General features: G+C 32.9%; 1 protein-coding gene, 1 long non-coding RNA gene and 1 pseudogene across 2 annotated transcripts; 2 read left to right on the forward strand and 1 right to left on the reverse strand.

Moving 5' to 3' along the window:
• Window positions 1–266: 266 nt before the first annotated feature.
• LOC107022227 lies at window positions 267–5,264 on the forward strand (annotated as a pseudogene).
• An 11,574-nt stretch (window positions 5,265–16,838) lies between these two features.
• Window positions 16,839–17,475, forward strand: LOC114077666. Its single transcript, XR_003579021.1, has 2 exons — window positions 16,839–17,311; window positions 17,410–17,475. It is a non-coding gene; the product is annotated as an uncharacterized LOC114077666 (long non-coding RNA).
• A 3,232-nt stretch (window positions 17,476–20,707) lies between these two features.
• Window positions 20,708–21,964, reverse strand: LOC107021254 (protein EXORDIUM-like 3). The gene has a single exon (XM_015221876.2). The coding sequence runs from the start codon at window positions 21,890–21,892 to the stop codon at window positions 20,846–20,848; it is 1,047 nt and encodes a 348-aa protein (XP_015077362.1). The 5' UTR covers window positions 21,893–21,964; the 3' UTR covers window positions 20,708–20,845.
• Between the last annotated feature and the right edge of the window lie 4,779 nt (window positions 21,965–26,743).

Consider the following 26,743-nt stretch of genomic DNA (forward strand, 5'->3'; position numbering starts at 1 on the left):
GCATGTGGTAGATGTTAATAGGGTTGAATTGGTTGCATATCAACTAACGGTGTGGCTAAACCTGGTTTGATCAATGGAAGGATGGTAGAGCTGAGGATGCACCACGTTCAAGTTGTGCTTGCTTCGAAGAAGCCTTCTTTGGGAGGTTCTTTCCTCGCGAACTGAAGAAGGACAAGCTGAGGGAGTTCCTTACTCTTAAACAAGACTCTATGAGTGTACATGAGTACGAGATGAAGTTCACCCAACTATCTTGCTATGCTCCGGAGATGGTGAAAAACATAAGAAGTAGAATGAGTCTGTTTGTTGCAGGGTTGGGTTGCGCTTCAAGTAAGGAAGGTAGGGTTGCCATATTGATAGGTGACGTGGACATATCCAGGCTGATGGTATATGTTGAACAAGTTGAAGAAGAGAAGGTGAAGGATAGAGAAGACTACCAAAACAAGAAGGCCAAGACTAGAATTAGTCTGGCCAATAGAAAGATGGTTCAAGCCGACCACAATTCAAGAAACCAAAGGGGCATGCACCATCATCTACTAGTGCACATGCACCCAGAAACCGAAGTGAGTATAGTGGCCAGAATTCGCAGCACTTCAAGGCTAGGCTGGCTCAGTCTCAAGGTCGTGTGGCGCAAGGAGGTACTAAGCCTCCTGCATGCGCCAAGTGTGGTAGGAATCACTCTGGCATCTATCGTGAAGGCTTCACAAGTTGTTTCAAGTGTGGTCAAGAGGGTCACTTCATGAGAGTGCCCCAAGGACAAGTAAGGCGGTGGAAATTCGGGCAATAGAACTCAATTTTCATCAGTTGCTCCACCAAACAGGGATGCACCTAGGGGAGCTGCTTCTGGTACAGGCGTAGGAACAAACAGCTTGTATGCTCTTAATAATCGCCATGAACAAGATAATTCACCAGATGTTGTCACTGGTATGATTCGGGTCTTTGACTTTACTACTTATGCATTACTAGACCTAGGAGCTAGTTTATCTTTTGTAACTCCTTATGTTGCTATGAACTTTGAGATTTCTCTTGAGAAACTTAGAGAACCATTTAGTGTATCCACACCTGTTGGTGAATCCATTCTAGCAGAAAGAATCTATCGTGATTGTTCTGTTTTTGTCAGTCACAATAGTACCATGACTGATTTAATAGAGTTAAACATGGTAGATTTTGATGTCATTCTAAGTATGGACTGGATTCATGTCTATTATGCATCAATAGATTGCAGAATTTGAGCTGTCAAGTTTCATATTCCTAATGAGCTAGTCATAGAGTGGGCTAGTAGTTCAACAGTGCCTAAGTGTCGCTTCATTTCGTACTTTAAGGCGAGGAAGTTAGTTTCTAAGGGGTGTATTTATCACTTAGTCAGATTTAATGACTCAAGTGTTGAGGTACCTTCCCTTTTGTCAGTCCCTATAGTCAATGAATATCCAGAAGTCCTTCCCGATTTTCTACCAGGAGTCCCTTTCGAAAGAGAGATAGACTTCGGCATAGATGTCGTCCCAGATACTCGTCCTATATCTATTCTGTTAGATAAGGGTTTTATTCGACCGAGTGTCTCATCTTAGGGTGCTTCAGTCTTATTTGTTAGGAAGAAGGATGGGTCCTTTAGGATGTGTATAGATTACCGTCAGCTGAATAAGGTGACCATCAAGAATAAATATCATCTTCCAAGTATAGATGACATTTTTGATCAACTTTGGGGTGCTTCTTGATTTTTCAAGATTGACCTCAGATCAGGCTATCATCAGTTGAGAGTAAGGGAATGTGATATTCCCAAGACAACTTTTAGAACAAGGTAAAGGCATTGTGATTTTTTTGTTATCTCATTTGTTTTGACAAATGCACCTGCAGCGTTCTTGGATCTTATGAAATAAGTCTTCAATCCTTATTTAGATGTGTTTTGTCATCGTCTTCATTGATGACATACTGATTAATTCAAAGAATGAAGAAGATCATGCTAGTCACCTAAGGATTGTTCTTCAAACATTGAGAGACAAAGAATTGTATGTCAAGTTCTCCAAGTGTGTGTTTTGGCTTAAGTTTGTGGCATTCTTAGGCCACATTGTTTACGGTGAAGGTATTAGAGTTACCACTCAGAAGATTGAGGCAGTTCAGAGTTGGCCTAGACCCACATCTCCAACAGATATAAGGAGTTTCTTGGGTTTGGCTGGTTATTATAGAAGATTTATTAAAGGATTTTTATCTATATCCCCTCGTTTGACGAAGTTAACTCAGAAGACAGTTAAGTTTCAATGGTCTGAAGCTTGTGAGAAAGGCTTCTAGGAGTTGAAAAGAAGATTGACTACCACTTTGGTTTTGACCTTACCAGAGGGTACTCAAGGCTTTGTGGTGTATTGTGATGCATCAAGATTTGGCTTGGGCTGTGTATTAATGCAGAATGGCAAGGTTATAGCTTATGCTTCCAGGCAGTTGAAAGTTCATGAGAAGAATTATCCAACTCATGACTTAGAATTGGCTACAGTAGTGTTTGCATTGAAGATATGGCGTAATTATTTATATGATGTTCATGTGGATATATTCACTGATTACAAGACCTCCAATATGTGTTCACTCAAAAAGCGCTAAACCTCAGACAGTGAAGGTGGTTGGAATTACTCAAAGATTATGACATGAGTCTTCTTTACCATCCAGGTAAGGCTAATGTAGTTGTTGATGCCTTAAGCAGGTTGTCCATGGGAAGTACTTCCCACGTCGAAGAAGGAAATATGGAGTTAGCAAAAGATGTGCACAGACTTGCACAACTGGGAGTCAGACTTATGGATTTCACAGAAGGAGGCATAGTGGTGACCAATGGGGCTGAATCATCCTTGGTGTTAGAGGTGAAAGAGAAGCAAGACCAAGACCCTATTTTGCTTGATTTGAAGGCAAGTGTCTAAAGCCAAAGAATATTGGCCTTCGAACAAGGGGGAGATGGTGTCCTGAAATACCAAGGCAGATTATGTGTACCTAAGGTGGATGGACTCCAAGAGAGAATCTTGGAGGAGGCTCATAACTCCAGATATTCTATTTATCCAGGTGCCACCAAAATGTACCGTGATTTGAGAGAGGTATATTGGTCGGAAGGCATGAAGAAAGATATTGCTGAGTTTGTTGCCAAGTGTTTGAATTGTCAGCAAGTGAAAGTGGAACACCAAAGGCCTAGAGGTTTAGCTCAGAATATAGAACTGCCGAAATGGAAGTGGAAGATGATTAACATGTACTTCATCACAGGCTTGCCAAGATCGCAAAGAGAATAAGATTCTATTTGGGTGATTGTCGACAGAATGACAAAGTCAACTCATTTCTTGCTAGTAAAGACTACCTATTCGGTCGATGATTATTCTAAGTTGTACCTTCAGGAAGTGGTATGACTTCATGGATCCCCGATCTCTATTATTTCAGATAGAGGTGCACAATTTACCGCACAATTCTAGAAATCTTTCCAGAAAGGTTTGGGTTCCAAGGTGAAATTGAGCACTGTTTTTCATCCTCAGACAGATGGACAAGCAAAGCGTACTATCCAGACCTTGGAATATATGTTGAGAACTTGTGTGATCAACTTCAAGGGAAATTTTTATGATCACCTACCTCTCATTGAGTTCGCTTACAACAATAGTTATCATTCGAGCATCCAAATGGCACCATATGAATCTCTTTATAGGAGAAGATGCAGATTTTTTATTGGGTGGTTCGAAGTTGGCGAAACAGGGTTGATAGGACCAGATTTAGTTCATCAAGCTATGGATAAGGTGAAAGTGATTCCAAAAAGGTTGAAGACAGCACAAAGTCGCCAAAAGTCCTACACAGATGTTAGAAGATGGCCATTAGAGTTTGAGGTATACGAACGGGTGTATCGTAAGGTTTCACCTATGAAAGGAGTTATGAGGTTTGGTAAGAAGGGAAAACTTAATCCTCGGTATATTGGACCTTACAAAATCTCCAAGAGAGTGGGCAATGTGTCTTATGAGTTGGAGCTACCCCAAGAGTTAGAAGCGGTTCATCTGGTATTTCATATTTCTATGTTGAAGAAGTATTTGAGTGATCCTTCATTGATACTACCAACAGAGAATGTGGGGATTTAGGATAACTTATCCTACGTAGAAGTTCCGGCCCAAATTTTGGATCGGCAAGTTCGCAAGTTGAGGACAAAAGAACCTGCTTCACTCAAGGTTTTTTGGAGGAACCAATTTGTTGAATAAGCGACTTGGTAAGTAGAAGAGGATATGAGAAGAGATATCCACATCTCTTTGAATCCGGAGAGAATACAAATCAAGGTACTAAACTCTCTTCTTAGCACTTTATGAGATTACGCATAAGCATGTTACAACTTACTTTTGTGGTTGAGTTCGAGGATGAATGTTCCTAAGAGGGAGATATTGTAACATCTTGTATTCTAGATTAACGAAGGTTAAGCTAAGAAAAACAAGAAGAATCAAATTTGGAAATAAGTAAGGAAATCTGGAATATTTTCAGATTTCAAAAGTGAGTTTTGATCATTTTCAAATGGCCATAATTCCAAGATCGGGAGGATTTTGGGTGAGTTATTTATATTGATGGAAATCTCGTCGGAATATCTTTCTAACGACGCCAAGTTTGCGAGTTTCTGAGGTCGTATGAGGGAGATATGACTTTTGAAAGTTGGGTTGTTGAGCAGGAAAAGTTCCAAATCCGAATTTGTTAAGGGTGTTTTGGTCTTTTCCTAAGTTAATTATTAAATTCATTTTTGGGGTAATATATTGGGGTCTAAACTGATCTCATTCAGTTTAAACACTTAGAAAATAAGCTAGGGCTTTGAGAGAAAGGATAAGAGAGCAGGAGGGAGAAGAAGATACAAGAACGCCAAGAATTCGTTCGTGGATTTCGTCGGGGGTGATCCCTAACAAGGTATGTGAGAAAATTCGGTGTTGGATTCTTTCACCCACCCTCCAATTTGATTCATCACTGAAATTTATAGTTATTTGAAAGGAAATCTTGAGTTCTTGATGAAAATTTTGAAGTTCTTATTGGTTGAATTATTGTTGATCTCTGTTAGTTCTAATACATGTTTCCGGACTTTTTTTGTGTCTAAGCTATTGGGTAATAAGTTATTTAGTGAACTTAAGTGTTTGGGGTGGGATCCATGGGGGTTGGGAAGGTTTAGCGATGAAAAACAAAAAAGAAAGTCGGAAAATCTGTTGAAGAGATGCTGGGGCACCGCACCTCCAAAGCGCCTCAGGATAGAGTCTGTCTGCCAAGATTTGGCGCGCCACACCTCTCAGAGAGCTTGAGGACAACCTCTGTCTGTCAGGCTATGGCGCTCTACGCCTCTAAGAGCGCCAGGACCTCCTGGAGACCCCATTATTTCCTTATCTTTTTTTACTAGTTCCTAAGTGATGTACCCTTCACTCCTAGTTGATTCCAACACTCTAGAGTACATCTAAACATCATGAAATCATCCATAAACAGGAGATCATGATTCTTGAATCCATAATCCAATTAAAGAAAAGTTAAGATCAAAGTCAAGGAAGTAGCCAAGTCTAGGAGTTAAGAAGCAAGTCAAAGTAAAGTTATCAAGTTTTCTAAAGTCTTTCACAAACATTTTCACTTTGTTTTAAAGACTTAAAGTTCAAGTCAAGAAAGAGTAAAGAGTTGAGTTCATTCATTTCTCAAAAGGGAATTAAGTATTCCCTAAGAGTTAAAGTTTCAAGTAACCAAAGAGTATCAAGTTGAGTTCACTTCTCAAGAGTTATAAGGGAACTAAGTAGTCCCTAAGTATTTAAACAAAATGTTTTCAAACTTTTGAGAAGGAAGGGAAGCTATACTTCCACAGAGCCTATGGCTAGCTTTAACAGAAGAAACACCAAAATTATGATTTCCAAGAGAGCTTTTTAAAAAGTTAAGTTTTGAGCAGTAATCTCAAACCACAGAATCAATATATTTTTAAACATAAGAGTCAGTATATTTTTGGGAATAGTATTGAGCACCGATATGGGGGAGAATTCAGATAAATCACATCCCCCATAAACCATGTTAGCCACCATGGGTAGAAAAGGGTCATACTTTTTAGATGATTCTTTTTCACAATTTACTAGTAGATCCATTAGGCAGTTAAGGTCTTATATCTTTGGCCGGATATAGGATGCATTGGCAGCGTGCGGTAGACCGCTGTATCATCACTATAGCTCTTAAGTGATGGTTGTCGGTTAGCAAATCTCCCTCAGGTAAATAGTATTTTATACACACCAGTATTGTATTTTCATAATACATTAGTATTGTATTTTATATACATCTCAGACATTATATATATATATATATATATTTAGGCTATTGTTACTATTTAATGGAAAAGTAAAATATAGTACAAATTTTAAAGAAAATGTTTTATACAAAATAAAAAGCTACATAACAAACTATACTATACCCGTAAAATGTAATTATGTAAGCTATACCCATATAATATTATATATGATTTTCTCATTTTTAAATTGTTAACTATTATGATTTATAATACTTCTTACGTAATTTCCAAACAATACATGTTACTCTTTCTGTACCAATTTATGTGTAAGTAATATAATTTTAAGAGTGGATAAAATCTTCAAAATCTTTCTAAAAACATATCAAATAGTTAACTTTTCTAATTCATAATACTTTTACCGTAATTTTTAAAAATATAGCAGATTAGAAAGGAAGTAACATGAAAGGATTGAAGTAGAGAAAGGCAATACATTTTCTATAAATACATTCGACCAGATGAAGACATATCGACAAACAATTATTTGCTTCTAGTTGAAGTGAGCCCCACACATTTTGAGCAAATCGCCCTAGACTATAAACACACAATTTAAACATACGTATCGTTAAAAATTATGTGTGTAATTGAGCTAGTTCTTCTCTGTGTAATTGAGCTAGTTTCTCTGTTTCAATTTATGTGAGATGTTTCAGATTTTGAAATTTAAATAAGTTTATTTTTTATTATAAATATTTTATGTACTTATTAAATATTTTGAATTGTCAATTATTGTGATTTACAGTACTTTTTATATAGTTTACAAATATAAAAAATTTATTTCAAAGAATTGAAGATTTCACGAGCAAAATTTCAATAAAACTTAAATTATTTGACTCTCGAAAAATGAAATGTGTCACATAAATTTCATATATGGCAAACAAATTTAAGCAAATAAAGATTCATAGCTATAATTTATCTAATTACGTTCCATGACTATAGTTTAATTTGTTTTAAAGCCTTAGATTTGTGTATCTCTTTTTTTAAATTTTTTTTATACAAATATAAATTTTTTAATAAATTGGTACATGAACACTAAATATAATAACAAAAAATTACAAAATCCCATGATTCAGGGCCCGTTTGGATGGGCTTAATAAAAGCAGCTTTAAAAAGTACTTTTGAAAGTGCTGAAACTTATTTTTAAAATAAGCAGTTATGTGTTTGGATAAAAGTGCTGAAGTTGCTATGCCGAACGTGAAAAGGAAAAAATGAAAGAAAGAGATGTTAGGGTTATGTGGGTAATTTGGAGATTGTATAAAAATATTAAGGGCAAAAAGATAAAAATGTAGTCAACTTAAAACAGCTTATAAGCTAAAAAAAAAAAAAGCACCCCTGCCCCAGCTTTTAACTTTTGGCTTAAAATAAGTTTTTTTTAACTTAAAATAAGTTATTTTGAGTATTGCCAAACAGCCAAATAAGTCAAAAACCAGCTTTTAAGTCAGTTTGACCAGCTTTTAAGCTGAACCAAACAGGCTCTCATACTAATCATTTTTAGTGAAATATTTTGTTCAAAAAGAATTCTACAACGATACTAACATCAATATTTATACAAGTTAATTACTATATACTCATATAGCATATGCTATGTATAAATATACAAATATTTGTATAAAATATAGAACTATTTGTATTTGTATATAACTACATATTGCATATGTATATGAAAATATGACTTAAATATTACAATATAGGATCAATATAGTTATGTATATATTGAAATTAATAAATCACAATTTTGCATGTGGATAAATAATAACTAATAAATATACAAATTGCTATATACATTTAGGATTTATTCGAATACTTGTAATTCTTCAGATCTGGATAGATCTATCTACCTCTTGTTTGCTCCAATTATTTTGATATCGTTTGCCTTATCATTATTTATAACTTGCTGCAATGACATCAGGTTGTTTTGTTTTCTTGAATTCCAACTTTTGATTATATTTTTTCTCTTCAATTTCTTTAGATTTTGCAATAAATTTTGCATTGATTTCAAATCTTGTATTAAACCCAAAGAAAAATTTGGAAGAATACCTGCAAAATCTTGTCTTAAATTCGGGAAAAATTTGGATAGTTATCTGCAAAATCTTATGTTAAATCTAAAAAATAATTTAAACGATTAACTGCAATAGTAAAATTGTGATCGGAGAAAGAAAATTTTAAAATTCAAATTGGTATGTATGAGAGTATAAATCACTCATTGCGAAAATTTATATACAAAAGGAAGACTTATTTTTTTCCTATACTAAGTAAGTGCGGGTCCTATATTTAATAGTAAAAACTATTAAACTATAATCACACATATTAATAATTCAAATTATACCCTTGTTGAATACTAAATTAATAATATTTATCAACTCGTACTTTTTTCTTTTTTAAACATTGCTCGTTTAACTAAACCGTTTAATAGCGTTGTACTATTTTAATTTGATAGCCACTTTTCTAGGAATATTATCCAGTATTGTAAAAGCTATTAAGGTGCTTTTTAAATTCGGAAGAAAGTTTGTACAAAAAATTTCTTAGTAGGTGTTTCGCTATCATATTACGATATGAAATTTTGAGATGAAATCAGCGTTTGAGTATGTGATTTTACACTGATTTCATCTCATTATATCATATCATGAGATGTGATTTCATATTATGTGAATTCCATATCATGATTTGAGATATTTTTTGATATAAAAATTGATCATAACTTTATATTTTGTTAAAACAATTCCACATTTATATTTACTAACTGTTTATTTTATTGGTAAATAAAATTTAAAATCACATCATTACTTTTTAAAATTTATTATTCGCATCGACCTAAAATAGTTGTTCAGGCTATTAGAAAGATGACACCAACATTTATACAACCAAAAAATATGTCGGTGTACATTTCAAAATTTGACATAATACTCAATTTTGGCCTTGATTTAAGATTAAATCTCAATACATTAATAAATTTATTTTATGGCCTTAATAAGTGCACATTTATATTTTATGTGTAAGTTATTAGTATTTAGTTATATACCGACTATTGACTTTCTTTAAAGAGATAATATTTGTTTTATTACTTTACATTGTTTTGGAAGCATTATTTTATTACTGTTATAAATCCATTGAATGAGTGGATAGTCCATAAAGTTAGTACATGAACAATCATTTATATTCACTAGGTTTCATGAAACTTTTTGGATAAGAATGTATCTATTTATTATGATACTTAATATGGTGACTTTTGGAGTGATTTCTCACTCTATAAACAGGGTTGTTCATTCACTATTGTATGATATACAGATGAGACTTACATATACTTGAATAAGAAGAAACTTCCTCTTCTTCTATCTACTTCTCTTGTCTTCTTCTCTTTATGATTATATTCTTATGAGCTTGATTTTATAACACGTTATCAGCACGAGTCCCTGCCAGTTCAAGTAAAGACTTTAAAAGCCTCGGAGGTATAAATTTCATTTTCTTAAATAATGTCTAATCTCTCTAAACTTGAATTTCTTGCTCTAGACATATCGAGAAAAAGCTATCTATCATGAGTACTCGATGCTGAAATTCATATTGATGCGATGGGTCTAGCAGACACCATCCAAGAAAATAATCAAGCGTCGAATCAAAACCGTGCTAAGGCGATGATATTTCTTCGTCATCACCTTGATGAGGGTTTGAAAATGAAATATCTCACTGTTAAGGATCCTCTGGTGTTGTGGAACAATTTAAAAGATAGATATGACCACCTGAAGTTGGTCGTCCTTCCACAGGCACGTTATGACTGGATCCACTTGAGACTTCGAGATTTTAAATCTATCAGCGAGTATAACTCTTCCATGTTTAAAATTATCTCACAATTAAAATTATGTGGAGAAAACATCACTGACCATGATATGCTGAAAAAAACGTTTTCCACTTTCCCTGCCTTGAGTATGCTTCTGCAGTAGCAATACCGAGAAATGGGATTTAAAAAGTATTCCGAGTTAATTTTGCATCTCCTTGTTGCTGAACAACATAATGACTTACTGATGAAAAGCCATGAAAGTCGACCTACTAGTTTTATGACATTTCCTGAAGTAAATACGGTAAATTTTCACCAATCTAGGCGTGAAAAAGGTCGTGACCCCAGTCGTGGCCGTGGTCATGATCGAGGAAGAAATTTCAATCATGGTGATCGTCTTGCACTAAATAATAACCTTCAACACCAGCAGTGTAAAAAGAAGAATGAAAAACATATCGTAGTGCAGAAGAAAAATTCAAACAACAAATGTTATCAATGTGGAGGAAAAAGACATTGGTCACGTACCTGTCGTACGTCAAAGCACCTGGTTGAGCTATATCAAGATCTCTGAAGGAGGTGAAAAATAACGTAGAAGCCAACTTTATCACGGAAGATACTGTTGAACCCATGCATCTAGATGTAGCGGATTTCTTTGAGAATCCCAAAGAAAAGACAGATCACCTGATAGGTGATGGATCTGTGATAATGTAAATATATTTCATTTTCATCGTTTGTATGAACTAGTATGAATATGTTTTCCTAGACTTGTAAATAACTAAAAGGTTGTGTAATGTTTTTGTTTAGTAGTAATATTATAATGTTTATTTCGTTTATATCTTTTATCTTGAAGAGTATATGGATACCTCAATGATCAATCATGAAGATATTTGTGTAATTGATAGTGGAACAACGCACGCCATATTCAAAGATGAGAAATACCTCATCCTTCTTGCTTAGAAGAAAATCAAATGTTACTACGATTTCTGGTAATTCAAACTTAATAGAAGGCTACGGAAGAGCTACTATATTTCTACCTAAGGGGACAAAAATTGTCATAGAAGATGCATTGTTCTCTTCTAAATCTCCAAGAAACCTGTTAAGTTTTAAAGATATTCGCCGAAATGGATATCATGTTGATAAAATAAATGAAATGAATGTTGAATACCTTGGTATTTCCAAGATTGTCTCACACCAGAAATATGTGTTGGAGAAATTATCAACTTTATCTTCTGGCCTGTATTATGCAAAAATAAGTACAATTGAAGCACACTCTATCGTAAACCAGAAGTTTACTGACTTAAAGACTTTTGTGCTTTGGCATGAACTAATAGGCCATCCTGGATCAATAATGATGAGACGAATCATTGAAAACTCAAATGGACATCCATTAAAGAACTTGAAGATTCTTACAAATGATGAGTTTTCATGTGCTGCTTGTTGCCAAGACAAATTGATTACTAGGCCATCACCAATGAAGGTTAACATTGAATCCCCTCAATTTTTAGAACGAATACATGGGGATATTTGTGGACCTATTCACTCATCTAGTGAGTCATTTAGATATTTTATGGTCCTAATAGACGCATCTTCAAGATGGTCTCATGTGTGCCTCTTATCATATCGCAACCTGGCGTTTGCAAAATTAAGAGCGCAATTTCCAGATTATCCCATTAAGACAATTTGACTTGATAATGCTAGCGAATTCACATCCCAAGATTTTGATGCTTATTGCGTATCGGTAGGAATAAAAGTTGAACATCCTGTAGCTCATGTTCATACTCAAAATGTCCTTGCTGAGTCATTTATTAAGCGCTTACAATTGATAACAAGACCTCTGAGTTGCCTACTACTGTTTAGGTCATGCTATCTTACATGCAACATCACTTGTTCGTCTCAGACCGACTCATTATAATAAATATCCCCATCACAATTCGTATTTAGCCATGAACCAAATATTGCTCATCTTCAAATTTTTGGATGTGCTGTATACGCGCCTGTAGCACCACCTCAGCGCACCAAGATGGGCCCTCAAAGAAGGTTAGGCATATATGATGGGTTTGATTCACCCTCCATAATCTGCTACCTTGAGCCATTGACGGGAGATTTATTCACTGCAAGATTTGCAGATTGTCGATTTGATGAAACAAATTTTTCGCAATTAGGGGAAGAGAAAAAGAAACTTAAAAGTGAAATTGAATGGAAAGTTTCATCATTATCTCATTTTGATCCACGCTCCCCTGTGTGTGAACAAGAGGTATAGAAGATCATCCATTTGCAAAACATAGCAAATCAAATGCAAGACGCATTTACTAATTCAAAAAGGATAACAAAGTCATATATTCCTGCAGTAAATGTGCCTATCCGAATCGACGTCCCAAAAGGACCATCTACAAGTGTCATAGCTTCTGAATCACAAATACACTTGAAGCGTGGTAGACCATTGGGTTCAAAAGATAAAAATCCTAGAAAAAAAAAGTAAAAAAATGACACTAAAAAAGAATCTCACAAAGAAATTCAAGATCTGAATAATACTGATATTCCTAAAGAGATCAGTGAACCCGAGACCCAAGTGAATGAAGAACTCTCAATAAGTTCAACAGGTGATGGGATAAGTTTAGATCGATCAAAAATCATAGTGGATAATGTTTTCGATATGATGTTGCACTTAACATTATGAAAGGAAATGAGGTCTTCAACCTCTATCTGTCGAAGAATGACGTTAAAGATGTGATTGGCCAAAATGGCAAGAAGCAATTCAATCAAAATTAAATTCACTTGCTAAGCGTAAGGTTTTTGGATCAGTAGTCCAAACGACTCGTGATGTTAAATCAATTGGCTATAAATTGGTCTTTGTACGAAAAAGAAATGAGAGAAATGAGATTGTAAGATACAAGGAACGCCTTGTTGCACAAGGATTCTCTCAACGACCCGTGTCGACTATGAAGAAACATATTCACCTGTTATGGATGCAATAAATTTTCGATATCTCATCGGTTCAGCTGTACATGAAAATCTTGAAATTCATCTAATGGATGTGGTTACAGCTTACCTTTTCGGTTCACTTGATAATGAAATTTATATGAAAGTTCCGGAAGGACTTAAAATGCCTAAAGCATATAGTTCAAAATCTCGGAAAATGTATTCAATCAGATTACAAAAGTCATTATATGGCTTAAAACAATCAGGGCGCATGTGGTATAATCTCCTTAGTGAGTATTTGATAAAACAAGGTTATATGAACGATGTCATTTGTCCTTGTATATTTATTAAGAAAACACCATGGGGTTTGTTATTCTTGTTGTTTATGTTGATGACATTAATCTCATTGGAACTCCAGAAGAGGTTCAAAAGGCAATTGAATATCTAAAGAAAGAATTTGAGATGAAAGACCTTGGAAAGACAAAAAATTTTCTTGGACTACAAATAGAATATTTAGTAGACGGGCTCTTCATCCATCAATCTGCTTATACTGAGAAAATCTTGAAACGATTTTACATGGACAAAGCACATCCATTAAGTACTCCAATGGTTTTCCGATCACTTAAAGTGAGTAAGGATCCATTCCGACCTCAAGAAGAGAATTAGGAACCTCTTGGTCCATAAGTACCTTATCTTAGTGCAATTGGGGAACTTATGTATCTTGCTAATGCTACGAGACCTGACATAGCATTTTCTATTAATTTGTTAGCAAGATATAGTTCTTCCCCTACACGAAGACATTGGAATGGAGTTAAACATATATTGCGATATCTAAGGGGAACTAGTGATATGGGTCTATTTTATACTAACAAAGATAGTGCAGATCTTGTTGGTCATGCAGATGCAGGTTATTTATCTGGCCCACATAAAGCTCAATCACAAACAGGCTATCTGTTCACATATGGAGGTACTGCTATATCATGGGGATCTACGAAGCAGTCTATTGTCGCTACTTCTTCAAATCATGCTGAGATAATAGTCATTCATGAAGCAAGTAGAGAATGTGTATGGTTAAGATCAGTAATACATTTTATCAAAGAAAGATGTGGTTTGAAGTGTGACATCAAGATACCCACAATGCTCTTTGAAGACAATGTTGCATGCATAGCTCAATTAAAAGGAGGCTTTGTAAAAGGAGATAGAACGAAACACATTTCACCAAAATTATTGTTCACACATGATCTCCAGAAGAATGGTGATATTGATATGAGACAAATCCGTTCGAGTGATAATCCAACAGATTTATTTACCAAATCTTTACCGGCCTGAACTCTTGAGAAGATGGTTCACAAAATTGGAATACGGAAACTTAACCATCTGAAACGTGGTTTTTATCAGGGGGAGTAAAATACGCACTGTACTCTTTTTTTTCCTTAGTCTAGGTTTTGTCCCACTGAATTTTCCTAGAAAGGTTTTTAATGAGGCAACAAATAATGCGTATCAAAAATTATGTGTACTCTTTTTCCTTCACTAGAATTTTTTTCCACAATTTTTTTTTCTAGTAAGGTTTTAACGAGGCACAATATCTATGGACATTCAAGGGGGAGTGTTATAAATTCATTGAATGAGTGGATAGTCCATAAAGTTATTACATGAACTACCATTTATATTTACTAGGTTTCATGAACCTTTTTGGATAAGGATGTATCTACTTATTATGATACATAATATGGTGACTTTTGGAGTGATTTCTCACTCTATAAATAGGATTGTTCATTAACTATTATATGATATAAAGATAAGACTTACATATACTTGAATAAGAAGAAACTTCCTCTTCTTCTATCTACTTCTTTTGTCTTCTTCTCTTTATGATTATATTCTTATAAGCTTGATTTTATAACAATTACTTTTTTTTTGTAACTATTTTTTAAGGAATAATGAACAAGAACCCCCTCAACCTATGCCCGAAATCTCAGAGACACACTTATACTATACTAAGGTCCTATTACCCCCCTGAACTTATTTTATAAGTAATTTTCTACCCCTTTTTGGCCTACGTGGCACTATCTTGTGGGACCAACACTGATTGATTTTTTTCCAACCTAGTGCCACATAGGCCGAAAAGAGGTAGAAAATTACTTATAAAATAAGTTCAGGGGGGGTAATAGGACCTTAGTATAGTATAAGTGTGTCTCTGGAATTTCGAGCATAGATTGAGCGGGTACTGTGCATTTTCCTTTTTTTAATTAAAAATATTATTTTTATGAAGTGCATTCTATAATGCTTCCAATTTATTTTATGTTCACTAAACTAATATTGATGTATTTTTTATTTGGTACGATCGTGTTGGTGAGACTGATAGAACATATATAGAAGGAAAAGCTCCTAAAGCGATTCAACAAGTATATCGTAATCTCAAAGGAAGAACATCACAAATGTCTATGATGCTTGTGATTTGATGTGCGATTTAATTTTGTTGTTGCTGGTTGGGAAGGTACTGTACATGACAATAAATAACTTGAGAATGCACTTGTTGAATCGACGTCACAATTTCCATTTCCGTTACATGAAAACATCAAATTACATCCTTAGAATAAATTGTATTTATTTTCACAAAATGTTGTCTCATTTACATCACATATGCTTTTAGTAATTCTTTATAACATGTTTGTTGATAGATAACTATTATGTTGTTGATGTTGATTTCGAAACACAAAGACATTTTTAGCTTCATACAAAGGACTATGCTATAATTTGCAAGATTATAGAGGAAGTGAAAGAGAGGTTCAAAAGGTTAAAAAATTGTTTAATTATAGGCTACATCTTTGCGCAACGTGATTGAACAGACTTTTGGAGTTAAAAAAATAGATTTAAAATTCTGAAACAAGGCATGAACCATTATGAGATTGATACACAAGTGAAAATTGTCATAATTTGTGCAGCATTACCTAATTATTTGCGAGAATGTCAAAGGATTATGAAATATTTATGTTCTATGAGTATGAAAATATAGTTGCAGATGATATTGACCAACAAATTACTCAAACTAATAATAGTGGTTCGTCTTCTCGGTGACATGATCAAAAAATGCAAGTTCAACGTGAGGAAATCGTACATATTATGTGGGAGGATTATATTAAATTATACTACAATTTTTGTTCAATTTTTTTTATTGAATTAAAACTTGATGAATTAAATTTAGACGAAACAATTACTTAAGTGGAGAAAAACTAACTTTGTAATAATTTATTATGCGAATTTATAAATTTTTATTTGTTTGGTAAGATTAAATAAACAATTGAGGCTATTTTAATAATTTTACGACTTATAAGATTCTTATGTTTATGAGAAAATATACAACACAAAAATTTTATATCGCATGTCCAAACAAAAGTTTAGTTTCATCTCATAATTTCTTATCATGATATCATATCACGATTTTATATCATGATACCATATCACATGACCAAATAACCCTTAGTTAAAATACGGTATAACTCCAACAATGGATACTTAATTACAAAGTTTTGATAAGTAGAATCCCAACACGCTATGTTGGAGTTTGAAATACATGTAAAAATCTAACATGTTATATTTGATATTCGAATAAAATGCAACCCACTTTTAATTGGTCCTACTATAGTATAAAAGATTCATTTTTTCATTTTTTTTTCTATTATAGCCTCGATAAAGGACAATATGAAGAGACGAGCTTAAGATTGTTCAAACATGTGAAGAAGAGATGTGGCAGCTCCTTAGTACATAAGATTGATTTACTTTGGTAAGTTTAGGAGAAGTAGAAGTAGCCAAGTAGGTCGAGGCTATGTAGGGCGTGATTTCTCTTGATTTATCCTTTATATTATGATAATTTTCTCTCAAAATAGTACAAATACTCATATCATAATAGCAGTATCTCAAAGCTCTAATATCTTTCGAATGCACAGACACATTTTAACATTCAACTGATTAAATTTGGTTTGCATTCATGCAAGGTCCAACCTTTAAGCCCCCAGATCTTAGGAGTAGTCCAACCCACTTTGACATGGTCTCTTCCAGCCCAAGGCCTTTATTCGTATTATTTTTTTGGAGAAAATTACTTTAATACACAACTCAACTTACCTTATTCTCTATTTTTTCCTATTTTTTTTTTAAATATTTCATTAATCCCTTTTTTTATTCTTTTAAACCCACCTCCTGGATACAGTTCACATCTCCTAACTCATGTCTATCTCCTCCGTTTTTCACTCCTCAAATCACATCATATTTTCTCTCCCATAATCTTATCAGTTTAATTTTGAATTTGAATTTCAAGATATTTCACTCTCCCGTTAAACGCTTTTCATTACTTCTGGGTATTGTTTCAATTTCAATATTTTTGTTCATAGCTGATAGTTTTCTTCTTGATTCAAAATTCTGATTCATTATGATAATGCTCCTTCTTTTGGTATAGGTATTACCCAGATAATGGCATCTAACATCAATCATATTTATGACCATCAAGACACAGGTTGGGCTGACAATAGATCAAAGAAATTGCATGATCCCCTTTTAATGGCCAATGTGAGTATTGAGAAGGTGAGGAAGAATGTGTCTTTTTCTTCAAAAACGAAGGTTGAAAACCCCCCTAAAAAAGGGGTAGAAACGTGTCATCTCCAATTTTCCGTCCTAATGACCACACAAATTAGAAATTGAAATGTATCACCATTTACAGATCTTAACATTCAAATACATTAATTCACAATGCAGATCAAAAAAAATCTTATACCTTTGTTTATAAGATCGTTTTACTTTGCAATTGAAGTTGCACTTTATTTTATATTTCACCATCACATCTATCAGTGTTGCCTTATCCTTATACAATTCACCTGTCTTGAATCAATTATGAATTTGTAAATTCTAATTCTGAAATATAATATGAATCACAATGTTTTGATTCAACCACAACAAGAATTTTTGAATCACATGTTGTACCTTCGACACACGTAATCTCTCTGTAAATTCCATCAAAGTTATGTATCTCACCGCCAATCTTATCCATTGTATCAATACATAATGGATATATTGCAAATTCGGACTCATTTTTTTTCACTTCTAAATATAGCCTAACACCCATGTCAATCTTAATTTTCATCCGAGATGAATTACCTTCCACGATGTATTGACTTTTAATGGTTTTCCTTCCCTCGTCTATCTCTAACTCGTCTGAAATGGTTGCTTTGAGATTCAAAAATGAAATTGATTGTCCAACAACAATTTCGTCACTTTTGTAACCTTCATAATTCACATTGCTCGCCCAAATTCCTGAATGTCTAAATAAAATGGATATGTTCATCATGTATCTAGTTTTTTTGAAAGAAATTATCAATTTTTAGATAATAACGGATGTTCAAAAATATTCTTCAATGAAGAAAGAACATGTAATTTTGAAATTTCAAATTGGTGAATCTGTTCCCTATTAGGATAAGGACTGATTAGGATTAGCTAAGCGTTAATCAAGGAAACTGATATCACAACATTTAATTTTACATTATTCTTTCTTTTTTAGTGCAATAACAATCTGTTTATTGTGTATCAGATATAATGTATCCACATGATCACTATGTATCCGGCTGTCTCCCCTTTAAGGGATTTTATAATATTAAAATTATTAGGAATAAGATGTAATTTAGATCTTACAATATGCGATTCCTTTAATTTATACTAATTTTTTAATTGCTCTATTTCGGTTACAATTAATTAACCACATTAAGCATTTCAGTTACAATAAATTAATATCACATACTTTTCATGTATCTCGCTAAATATGCATCAAATACAATAGCTAAATACATGTATCTACCACCTAACTATCGATAAAAAATATAATATTAAAAATTAGAATGTATTTAAGTAATTAGGATACCAAACTAATGGATTTATGTAAATTGTATTTAACCACATACAAATAAAAATAATTAATTTTACAAAATATTGTTGACCCATAAATCAAATTTGAATGGGTGAATCCTCATATGCAGTGGACCAATGGATGATCTACTTAATTAAGTCATAAAGTGAAGCCATAGGCGGGTCCAAGAAGCTAGCATTGTTATCCCACACAATTCTTTTTAAGTTTGCTAAAGTGACGGATTCTGAGGTCCCTAATTTTTAGCCTTAAAGCCTATCTATGGCCATCTTCTTTTTTCTCCAATCAACAATACAACAACTTGTCCTTTCCCTTAATATTCATCCCCTAACCAAACCTATCAAATAGGAGTGGACATGATATGATAGGGTAGATATTGAATTATGAATATCATATTGAAATTAAACTTTTTTATATAGCGATCTCAATATTATGATATTTGATGTGACATTTAATATTTATGATAAATTTTTTAAAAATTTAGTATAATTTATTGTAAATTATATTTATAATGATATATGTTGAAATATTAAATATCATATCGAAGTATAAATTTACGAAAATAAGTTAAAAAATACATCCGGCTGAAAAAGAAAAATACATGCCTTTCTTTTGCTGGAAATTTCACTCATATCAACCTAGGCCTAGCTAGTCGGATGCACTAGCATTATTATTGACGAATGCTGAATTTACAGATTCGAATAAAATTTTATGTGAATTCAAAAGTTTTTATTTAATATATATATATATATATATGTGTGTGTGTGTGTTAATTTACTTTTATCTAATATTTATGTTATTTAATTTTATGTATATATAAGTAAGCACTTACTTTTAATTTTATGTATATATAAATAAACACTTAAATTTATATAAATTAAATAAATAAACACATATATTTTATGTAACATAAATACATAATACACATAGAACATCATATAGAATAGAAGGCATATGTTTTCGTGTCACTTATACATATCAAATTTAAAAACATATTTATATCTAATGTCTATTAAAAAAGTTAATAAAAACCTATAATATATGATTTCTAAATTCAGTTATAATTGTTTTCTATGATATATATTATAAAAATGTAACTAATAAGCTTCAAAAATGTGCACATATTAGTGAATATATAGGGAGAAATATTTCAGTTATCCTGAACTGTTAAGATTAAAATAGATCTTCCCGTTTCCTATCCAAAAATAAAGAAAATATTTTTCTATGCTGATGTACAGTATAAAATATACTTATACTATCCTATTAATTAATCAAAAGACACTGGATATGAATTGATAACCTAAAAGATGAAATCTGGTAATATATAAATTAGACAACTAATAATATAGTGAAAGATAATCCCGCCATGATCGATTGATGGAAATGTTACTTTCTAGTCTCTCCGTTTCGAATAAAATGAACTTTTTTTTTTAATTTTCTTCATTATATATGTAAGATGATAAAATTAAAATATATTTTGATATATATGATAGTATAATTTAAATTTAGAATTAAAAATTAATAATTTTTAAACGCTATATCAAATTGAATTAAGTCTTTATATTTTAAACGATATTTAGTGTTAAAGTGTATACTTATTTTATCCAAAAATACAAATTGTTATAAAAAGTATATATAAACTAATGTGTGATTAATATATTCATGTTTTTGTTCGAAAAAATTTGAAATGCTGTTCAAAAACTTTTACCACTTTTTCCTTAAAATAAATGCATGATGTCCCTACTGACAACATGCTCTCCATATTACTTTATTTCTCCTAGACAGCACTGGCACTTGTCCCTAACTTGAGATGTTTTTTAAAAGATATATCTAGAGCAAAAAATCTTCAAATGTGCCTACTATTTCATATTCAAAACAATTCATACAATAACTTAGGTATGTGATAAATGGATTTTCACTAGACTCATCAGATTAGAAAATAAAGTTATATTTATAATACTAAAAATTGTAAATGAAAAATTTACTGATCAAGTGCATTAGGCCCAGTACAATAATTCACAACATGATTCCACACCCACTGAACCAAAAACTTTCTTCTTATTCCATTCATATTGTACGTTGCACCATCTTCACCGTTCAACATTTGCCCAGTATACGACCCACCACCACCCGACCCATATATCCCTTCACAAAGATCCCCTATCTCCACCGGAAAACTTGGATCGTCACCTGCATACCAAGCATTCACCAATGGATTCGTTGATAACTCAGCAATTTCATGAGCAATCACACTAATCATTCCGTCAACACCCACATCGTTATTCGGCGATTTCACAGCTTTGAAACCCCGACCCATGTAATCGGGTACGGAAAACGGGTATGCACAAACACTGGGGCATAGTTTGCCGGAGTTACCTACCCATGCGTATGGTAAAGTGTAACCCACAATGGAAGGGAAAGTGAAATAGTGAAATCCACAAACGTCTTGACAGAAATTTTCGACATAAACATCATCACATGTGAGTAGTAAATACACACCGCTTTTGGAATTTATCGGTAAAGAGGGAGTGGTACTGGCTGTGACGGCAGATTTTATAACAGACTGAATCGATAAACGGGTTAACGATTTACCATGAGAGTAAGACCGATCGTTTTTTTCAGCTCCGATGTGTACATTACCGGAGATGTTGGCTCCGGTTTGGTCGGTGTAACTCTGGACTGTTTTCCACCAACCGGAAACTGACGGCGGTTTGGAATCGACGGCGGAGATTGAGTTGATGAACTCCCGGATAATTCTTTTCTGGGATTTGCCCCATCGGCCGTACCAAATGGGGTAAACGGTGATGTTGGCAGTGAGAACAGGGCCCATGTGGTATTTTAACTTGATTAAGTCCGATGAGCCTTCATACTTTTTGGATGGGCTGTACAATAAATCGGTGGTGTTGGGCTTTTGGTTGGGCCATGGACGCCACCCATTAACTGGGGAAGTTAATAAGAGTAGGAAAATTCCGGCGAGAAGATAGAAAGTCGCCGGAAAATATGTTCGGTGACACTGTTCCATGTTCATGTGTAGTCGTAGTTGGTGTTGTGACTGTGAGAGTGGAGTGAAGCCTGAAGGGTGTATTTATTTGCATGAAAAGCTGTGAATAAATACTTACTTTGTGGAGTATTATATTAAAATTCAAATAATTCAAAAAAGAAATCATACTTAAAAGGGCCGGTTTGGCGATACCATATAAAATTATGATACGGTAACATAATATGAAATTATGAAATAAAATTAGAATTCTTTTTGGACATATGACATGAAACTTTTATGTTATTATGTTTTTCTATAAACATAAAAATCACATAAATTGTAAAAATATCCTCAATTATTTATTCAATCTTATCAAATAAACTATTAAACACAATTCATTGTCAGAACTTGAATTTGAATTCTTTAATTAAGCTCATAAAGAACGCCACATCGCCATTTTCATTTTCACCATTATTACTTCATCTCATTTTATATGGCAACATTTAATCGGACACAAAATTTAAGAAATAATGAAAACTTTGAAATGTTTATCAAATCGTCCTTCAAAAAAATAAATTTATTTTTTTCTCTTCTAATAAATATATTAGAGTACACTATGTTTAAAATTAAATGAGACCAACAAATATAAAAAAAAATTATACCTTTAAATATTTACCATGTAATATTTTTTTTAAACTATAAAAAAAAATAATATCATATAAAATAAAATCAAAAAAAATATTGTATATAAATTTTATCTTATCATATCACATTCTATTTAGTGAGATTAGATATCCATATTAACTGCTAACTTGTTGCAGGGTGATAATGGAAAACACGTGTTTTCTTTAAAATGTAGTTGGAGAAGTGGGGTAGGCCTGCCTAAGAAAGGGATGGGAGCCAGAATGAGTGAGTGTGATCATATCGATTATCATCGATGATAGAGTCTGAAATTTAACGAAATAAATTTTTTATATATTTAATTCAACTTGCATACACTATATAATTTTGGATAAAAAATGTATATCAAACCATTTTTCAGCTGATATGACTGCTGGTAATTTGAACTGATCATGTCCGATGAGTCACTAACTTTGGTCTGTGTTGCCATAGATATATGTTTTTGAATTTTCGTTTTAGTCCGATGAATTTTGATTAAAAGCAAGAGTTCAATTTAGAAAAATCAAGAACCTATTGATTTCCTTTTTTTTTCTCCTTCAAATCTATGCTTGCTTTAACATATTAATAAGTTTTGATGTGGTTTGTTTATTCATAATAAAGAGAGATAAAACAATATTTTCGTCAAATTAGCTCTAGTGATTACAATGAGGGATATTAGCACTATTTGATCTATCTTTAGATTTATTTTTCTTTATTGTGTGTTATTAGGTTACTTAAATTGAGTCATGTTAAAGAGAGATAAAATAATAATTTCTTCAAATAACTCTTGTGATTACAATGAAAGATAAGAAGTCTATTTATTTTGGACACATCAATAATTTGTTATTTATTAACTCAGTTCAAATTAATAACAAGTCAATAACTTATCTATTTACTAATTCAACCTAATTTAATCCATTCAAATTTATTTGAAAATATCTTACAATTTTGCAAATGAGATGATGAACATGCAATTTTGAAAAATGAAATTCGAAGTACTAAAACTTCGATTCCAGCATCAATCTTCTTTTGTTGATTTCTCCAAGTTTTTTCGAGAAAAACAACCCCCAAGATTACGATTCTGTAACATACGGCCTACTCCTCTTTTCCTCATACTTTTATTAGTATTTATTTTAAAATAAGAAAGTATCAGATTTAAAGCTATAATTAACACCAAAAGGGTATAGCTCAAAAATGCTTTATCGACACTCTAAGTCTGAAGCAACAATATACATTGAAACAATGCATAATTTTCCTTCAAACAAAGGTTATATTCTAGGTATTCTTAGTTTAAAATAATAAGAGTAAGAAATTTAAATTTCACGTCAAGTCAGCATATCAAGGATTCATCATTTGATTCATTAAATTATACAAACCTTCTACTTCATGAAATGTACACAGATCTACAATAACTCGAGCCAATTATGATTTTTTTAATCTATCACCATAAGATCATTTTCGGTCAATATTGTGTTGGTAATGTTAATACAAAGATAATTTGTTTATATTGGGGCTTTAATATATTTTATGCTCGTATAGTACATGATGACTTGTTAAATTTGGTAACGAAATATATATAGCTATCCTTAGTGATAATCCAAAAAAAATCTGGTGTTAGTTAGACAGTTCACTCCCTACTCTTACTACATTTCACTAAGGTCAGAAAATTGATATGATTTTCTTGTAGTACTATACGTTACCATGTTCATTCCACTACCTTAAACAAACATGCCCTACCATTGGTAACTCAGATTCCAAATCAACATATCTTCCCACTTCCCAAAAATAAATATATTCTTCCACTGAATGTGAACCATGATGACTCGGTCTATGAGCTACATGTGGTAAATAAGATTGATCCAATTGGTTTTATTGGACCGAGTGAAATGTTGGGGAGTTTTATTTGTGACTCAGATCCAATAATTTATGGTTAAAAGGGACTAGGGATTACAAAGAATGGTTATGAATATTAATATATTATGTCGAAGCCTTAATTATCAGTCATCTCTCATCCCTTTCTAATTACCTTATTCTATGTTAATCTCTTCTTATTTAGTGTGCTATTACTTTGTTGCAGGGGCTGATCTACCCTAGAACAAGGGGGTTGGACGACACCCCTTCATCAGAAAATTACATAATGAATACATATCTTGACACAAATTGAAGGTTTAGTTTAGTGGTTAAAGTGTTCCAAAGATGTGTATTGTACTCTTGATAGTGGCATTTATGTTTTACTTTATATTTTGACAACTCTGAATAAAAATTCTGACTCTGCTACTGTTCTGTTGTGTTGTGCGTATTTTACATTGTTGTAACTTGTATTCCACGAATCAGTGCTTGTGTTAGAAATGTCATCATTTAAATATAGGACAAAATCAGTAGTTTGAAAGCAGTTTTAAGACTCATTAGTTGGGACATTGGTAAAATGCCTTGAGGTTATGTGATGCTTACACTCTAAGTACGCCTAATGTTTAATGTTCGAAGCTTACCTAAAAGTTCTTACTTAAATTACTATTTTATTATACTATAAGTTTAATAATTAAAAATCGATAAAGGTATAGTATGCCTCGTTCCTTGATAAGTAAAACGTTGCATCTTTTAATACACCGAGACAGATAGACTTTAAAATAAGAAAGAAAAAAGTTGCTAAGTTTCAATTTCACTTGCCTATTTTGTACTATATTGTGGCCAAGAAAATAATTAGCAGGGACCAATATGCAACTTCTACAAAAGCATGATACATTTGACATATCATGCAGTTGGAACTGTCACTCGTGGTGGTCCAACTCTAAACACAAATTCCCATCCTCCCCATTTACGCCGTCTTTATTATATACATTGTTCATTTTTTAGAAATAAAGGGAAGCTTAACAATTACTCTCTCCGTCTCATTTTATGTGGCACCATCTAATCCGGCATGGTAAAGTCTTTGGATTGTTTACCAAATTATCCTTCAAAAGTGGACTCACTTTTCTCTCTCCTCATAAATGTATTAAAGTACTATTTAAAATTAAGTGAAATCAACAAGGATAAAAGAGGAATTGTACCTTTAAATACTTACCATATAAGGAAATATGTCATTCCTTTTGGGACTGACCAAAATGAAAATGGTGCCACATAAAATGAGACGAAGGGAGTATTATTTAAAGTTAAATTATTTTTAAATGCGAAAAAATGCATATGCCAATTGTTTTAGTGTGTATATATATATATATATATATATACACACACACACACACACACACACACACACAACAGAAAACATAGACGTAGCGTTGGAAAGGGCAGACGTTGTCAAAAATACCCTTAAACTATCTGAAGTGGCTCATATATACCCTTAAACTATATTTCAGCTCAAAACTACCTTTCCCGTCAAACTATTGGGTCAAAAGTGTCCTTATTAACGGAAGTTGCTAAATGCCATGTGGACGCCACATAGCACGCCAATAGAGTTCCATTGCCACATAGACAAAAAGAAAAAGGGTCAAAAGTATCCTTAAACTATCCAAAATAGCTCATATATACCCTTAAACTATATTGACTCAAAACTACCCTTCCCGTCAAACTATTGGGTCAAAAGTGACCTTCTTTTTAGCGGAAGTTGTTAAATAGATGCCACATTGCACACCATTAGGGTTCCATTGCCACATTAACTAAATCATTAAATCTTAATTATTTGTTTTTCCCTCATTTCATTATTTTTCATAAACGATTTCACCCCTTCTCCCTCATTTTGCGGCTAGGGTTTCACAACTGTCTTTATCGCTGCGTTTGTAAGTAGATATTCGTGGTTGTAGGTTAGTAAAACTTTTTTCTTCTTTTATTGTTTTTGCAACCACGAAAATTCACTTTGAAACTTAACTCCGAAGAAAGTTATGAAACCTTAGCCGCGTAATGAGGGGAAAGTTGTGAAATTCTAACTATCATATTTTGAAATAGTATACATAATAAAATAAGAAAAAATATTTACTAACCAACAACCATGAATATCCACTTTGAAACTCAGCCTCGAAGAAAGCTACGAAACCCTAGCCGCGAAATAAGGGGAAAGTTGTGAAATCCTAACTATCATGCTTTGAAATCATAAACATAATAAAATAATAAAAAAGATTTACTAACCTACAACCATGAATATCCACTTTGAAACCTAGTCATGAAGAAAACTGTTAAACCCTATCCGCGAAATAAGGGAGAACGAGTGAATCATTTCGGGAAAATAATGAAATGAGGGGGGGGGGG

This window comes from Solanum pennellii, chromosome 6, assembly GCF_001406875.1.
Source record: "Solanum pennellii chromosome 6, SPENNV200".
Classification (NCBI taxonomy): Eukaryota; Viridiplantae; Streptophyta; class Magnoliopsida; order Solanales; family Solanaceae; genus Solanum; species Solanum pennellii.

Excerpts from the sequence above, each read along its gene's own strand:
- LOC107021254 (XM_015221876.2), bottom strand. The coding sequence starts at position 21,892 with ATGAACATGGAACAGTGTCACCGAACATATTTTCCGGCGACTTTCTAT.